Genomic DNA, 4,596 nt, shown 5'->3' with positions numbered 1-4,596 from the left:
TGGTCTCTTCTCCCAGGCAACCAACAGGAGGACAAGAGGGCACAGACTCAAGCTCAGCCAGGGGAGGTTTAGGTCAGATATTAGGAAGAGATTTTTTAAGGAGAGAGTGATCAGGCGTTGGAATGGGCTGCCCAGGGAGGCGGTGGATTCACCATCCCTGGAGGTTTTCAAGCTGAGACTGGATGTGGCACTTAGTGCCATGGTCTAGCAACTACGGTAGGGTTGGACTTGATGACCTTTGAGGTCTTTTCCAACCTGGTTGAGTCTATGATTCTATGATTCTATGACTGCGTGTTTTGTATAAATCTAGACTAGGACCCTAAATAAATATATAGAGCACAGTAGTTAGGAGTTTTTTAATCATAGATTCATTTCATTCAAAGATAGAGAAGAACAACAACTGAAAAAACATAACAATGGGGCATGGTGCAAAGGTAAGAAGAGGAGAAGCAGAGTGTGCCAGTCACTTGGGGAAGTATTGCAGTATAATGCAGCCCATGCTGTACAGTGGACAACACAGTATTGACATCAAAAATGAAGCATCATGAGCTGCTGAAGTACTAGAAGATTTTATTTTAAGGACATTTGGGCCTAGATCATTTGCAGAAATAAATTGTCTCATTGTATCCAAAAGCAACTACTTCCTATCAGTGTATTAAGAATAATAGGACATGGCATAATGGGTTCAAACGAAGGAGGCAAAGTCTAGGTTGGATGTGAGAAAAAAGTTTTTCCTGTGAGGGTGGTGAGACACTGGCACAGGTTGCCCAGGGAGGCTGTGGCTGCCCCGACCCTGGCAGTGTTCAAGGCCAGGTTGGATGAAGCCTTAAGCAACCTGATCTAGTGGGGAGGTATCCCTGCCATGGCAGGGGGTTGGGGCTAGATGATCTGTAAGGTCCATTCCAACCCTTAAATTCTATGATTCTATGAATGCCATATACTTAATCCACACTGTACTTACCTAAAATAATTTAAAAATCACATTATCTTTTCTGGCTGTGATGTCCAGATTTTGTTACTTAACCACTAGTCATCTGCTGGCCAGCTGCTCCAGTAGCCTGTTTCTGCTCTAGTGCCCAGGAACTGCGGCTGGTTAGAGAAGCCAGAAGGAACAGAAGGGCCCAAGACAGAGGCAGTGTCCAGCACTGCCAGCAGGAAGCAGAGTTGAGCTCCACCAGCCACAGTCATGCTGCTGCTGCTCTCTCACCCTGGCCATGCACTGACAAAGTTCCCTTCCTGCGCTGGTTCCACATTGTCACAGCTAAGCAGCTCTGCAGGTTTAGGCAGCTTGCAGAGTTTTACATGTTATGTGTTGTAAAGATACAGAAATAATGTTGTAATATGTTTTCCATGTGTAAGTCCTTATATTTTATTTAGATGATATTAAAGCTTCAAAACAGCATTATAAAACTGTTAAAATCTTAAAGCATGTTTGGAGTCTGTGCACTTATGTTTATTTTTAGGTGGTTACTCTTTATGGGTCATCATTACTTGATGCTTCAGTGCCTGCTGGACAAGAGCTGGTAATAAAAGGTGCTTCAAGACCTGGACTTGTAACTAAGAATGGTCTAGTCGTTTTTGGAAATGATGGGAAGATGGTAAGTGCTCAGTCTGGCAAACATAAACATGGATAGAATAACCTCAGCAAGAAGTGCCACTGATGTGGAATTGTCAGGCTGTACCAATCCAGCTGCTAATGACAGCTAATTCGCTTGGAGTTTATCAAGAGACATTTATGACTTGTTTCTCATTCAATCCATATTCTTTCCATATGGAGTAAAATGTATTAATGTTGAAGTGCTGGTTCTGCCCTCGGGGGCACAACAACCCCATACAGTTCCAGGCTGGGGGAGGAGTGGGGAGAGAGGTGTTGGTCCCAAAGGGACTTGGCAGTGCTGGTGGCAGCGGCTCAGTGTTAGCCCACAGTGTGCACAGGTGGCCAAGGTGGCCAAGGGCATCTTGGCCTGGCTCAAGCACAGTGTGGCAGCAGGACTAGGCCAATGTTCATCCCTCTGGACTCGGCACTGGGGAGGTCACAGCTCAGTGCTGTGCTCAGCTTTGGGCACTCACTGCTGAGCTGGGCATTGAGGCTCTGGAGCTGGGCATTGAGGCTCTGGAGCCAGCCGAGGAGCCGAGGGCAATGAGGGCAGCAAAGGGCTGGAGAACATGGGGAAGGGCTGAGGGAGTTGAGCTTGGTTAGCCTGAAGAAGAGGCTCAGGGGTGACCCCATGGCTCTCTGCAACTCCCTGACAGGGCTTGGAGAGAGGTGGGGGATGTCTGTCCTGCCATGGCTGCAGGGAGAGGAGTAGAGGGAATGGCCTTGAGCTGAGACAGGGCAGAGTCAGATTAGATGTTAGGAGATATGTTTTCCCTGTGAGAGTGTTCAGGCACTGGAATACTGCCCAAGGAGGTGGTGGAGTCACCATCCCTAGAGGTGTTTAAGAGGCATCTGGATCTGGTGCTGGAGTATATGGTTTAGGGTTTAGGGGTTCTAGCAGTGACAGGTTAATGGTTGGACTTGATGATCTTAGAGGTCTCCTCCAACCCTGATGATTCTATGATTCTGATACTAGGAAAGAATCTGAAAGACAGGCAGGAGCAGCTGGTGCTTAATTTCCTACATCATCAGCTTCCCTGCAAACCACTTATTTAACTCTTTCAGTGACCATATTAATGCCAAAAAACTCTTCACACAAGGATGTACCTGACAGACCATTTAAAATCATATCCTCTCATTTTTCAGGTGCTAGTGAGAAATCTGCAGTTTGAGGATGGAAGAATGATCCTTGCATCTAAATATTTCTCTGCCGATGAAACAGCTGCCCTGGAACTTACAGAAGAGGAGAAAAAGATGGCAGAAGATATTAGGGTAATTCAATAAACTGCTTTAGTAGGACATTGCTTCAGACAAAAGCAGTACATACTTACTGGCAAGATATGTCTTTTGTTTAGTCATGCAAATTGTTTTTTGATAAAATGTACTCAAAGAATATGGAGATGAATGTTTGGTTCCTGACATTAATTCAGGTGGAATTGGGAGTTCAGTAGAGTACTTGTATGTCACTTTACAGAGTTTCCTTTCAGATACACAGACAGTGATTGTAGGATCAGCTGTAGTAAATACCTATATGGTAAAATATCTATGAATATTGAAGGTGGGAGTGGAAAACCAAATGGACCTTTGCATCACAGCTCTGATGTTCTCAACACTGACTGTCTTGGAGAGTTGTGAAATCCTTTCTTCACTGTGGTGTCAACGACTAGGATGTGCTCAGCATGGTCTTGTTGAACAAACTCCACAGAGTCTTAGAACGGCTGTCTGAAAGAGAAAAGCAGCAGTTTTCTCACTGTACCTGTGTGCTCTGTCTCCTTGTATCACAACCCCACACAAGGGGCTGGCTGGAAGAGGGAAGGGACAGCTGGAGCAGGAAGATCCAGAGAGGCACTTTCCTGCCCTGTCCTGAAATCCATCCCTCTGTAGTAGGTGTCAGGGGCTTAGCTGAAAGCCAGATTTGTCATTAGATTTTTGTGCAACAACAAATGAATCATAGATGTACTCAGAGAATATGGGGCTGAATGTTTAGTTATTGACTTTAATCCAGGTGGAACTGGGAATTCAGTAGAGTACTTGTGTGTCACTTTACAGAGTATACACAGACAGTAATTGTGGGATCAGTTATGGTAACTCCGATTTTTGCTAACTCTGCTACAGGGTTAATAACTTCTGGCAGAGGTCAGTTAGCTTGATGCGCTAATAATTTCAACTGCAGCTTCAAGATTACCTTGACCCTGCTTGCCAGCAACCTAAATGCTGCCTGGAGCTATTGACTGACTGAGGAAACAGCAAAACGACATACAAACTCATCAGTTCATCACACTACTGGCTATGTCTGAAATCTCATTATGACTATTCATTACCATCTCACACATGCAGCTTAAACTATTTCCCAGCTCTGTGTGGGTGCCTGAAGTGCCATCAGACTAGTCGCAAAGTGCTCTAAGCTGTCCTTGCTCTGTGTGTTCCATAATGCAATGGGAAGCTGTTATTTGGAGAATAAAACTCTTCAAACAATGGGACTGAAAATTACAATTGTACCATTTACGTATCTTGCCTGATTAGGTGAAATTATCATGGACAAAATACTATATTTTGATCAGACAATTATTCTGGAAAATGTATGTTTGATATCAGGTCTCTAGACTGTTCTAGACCCTCTTAAAATAAATGTGTTTTAGAAACCTTTGAAATAACACATGTTCTAGGCACAGACACCTTAGAAAATATGATTTGATGAATACATCTTGCAATTAAGGGATTATTCATTATTGCCTCTGTTATTTTTATGTATTATTAGGCTATTTGGAAGGGAATTTTAAGCAATGTTCCTGTAATTGAGGATTCCACAGACTTCTTCAAATCTGGAGCATCCTCTATGCATGTTGTCAGGTAAAAATATTCAAAATAGCAGAAGTTTGAAGGTAAAGTTAATGAAAATAGTTGTCATGGTGCTTTTAGATCAGAGTTGATCAAGTAGTGTTTAAAAAAACATCATAGAATCAACCGGGTTAGAATAGACCTCCAAGATCATCAAGTCC

The 4,596-nt window shown here is 43.6% G+C and overlaps 1 protein-coding gene across 1 annotated transcript in view; it reads left to right on the top strand.

Moving 5' to 3' along the window:
- Window positions 1-4,451, top strand: part of LOC103797245 (mitochondrial 10-formyltetrahydrofolate dehydrogenase-like) — a gene marked incomplete at its 5' end in the record, with an annotated part of 12,721 nt that extends 8,270 nt beyond the window's left edge. Inside the window, 3 exons of the mRNA XM_009069442.1 lie at window positions 1,464-1,598; window positions 2,744-2,869; window positions 4,356-4,451. Coding sequence (XP_009067690.1) covers window positions 1,464-1,598; window positions 2,744-2,869; window positions 4,356-4,451 — 357 coding nt within the window. The remainder of the gene's footprint in view (window positions 1-1,463; window positions 1,599-2,743; window positions 2,870-4,355) is intronic.
- Window positions 4,452-4,596: the final 145 nt, after the last annotated feature.

The sequence above is a fragment of the Acanthisitta chloris genome, unplaced genomic scaffold (genome assembly GCF_000695815.1).
Source record: "Acanthisitta chloris isolate BGI_N310 unplaced genomic scaffold, ASM69581v1 scaffold43482, whole genome shotgun sequence".
Lineage (NCBI taxonomy): Eukaryota > Metazoa > Chordata > Aves > Passeriformes > Acanthisittidae > Acanthisitta > Acanthisitta chloris.
Note: the sequence above shows the minus strand (reverse complement) of the source record. Positions and strands in the feature narration are given on the sequence as shown.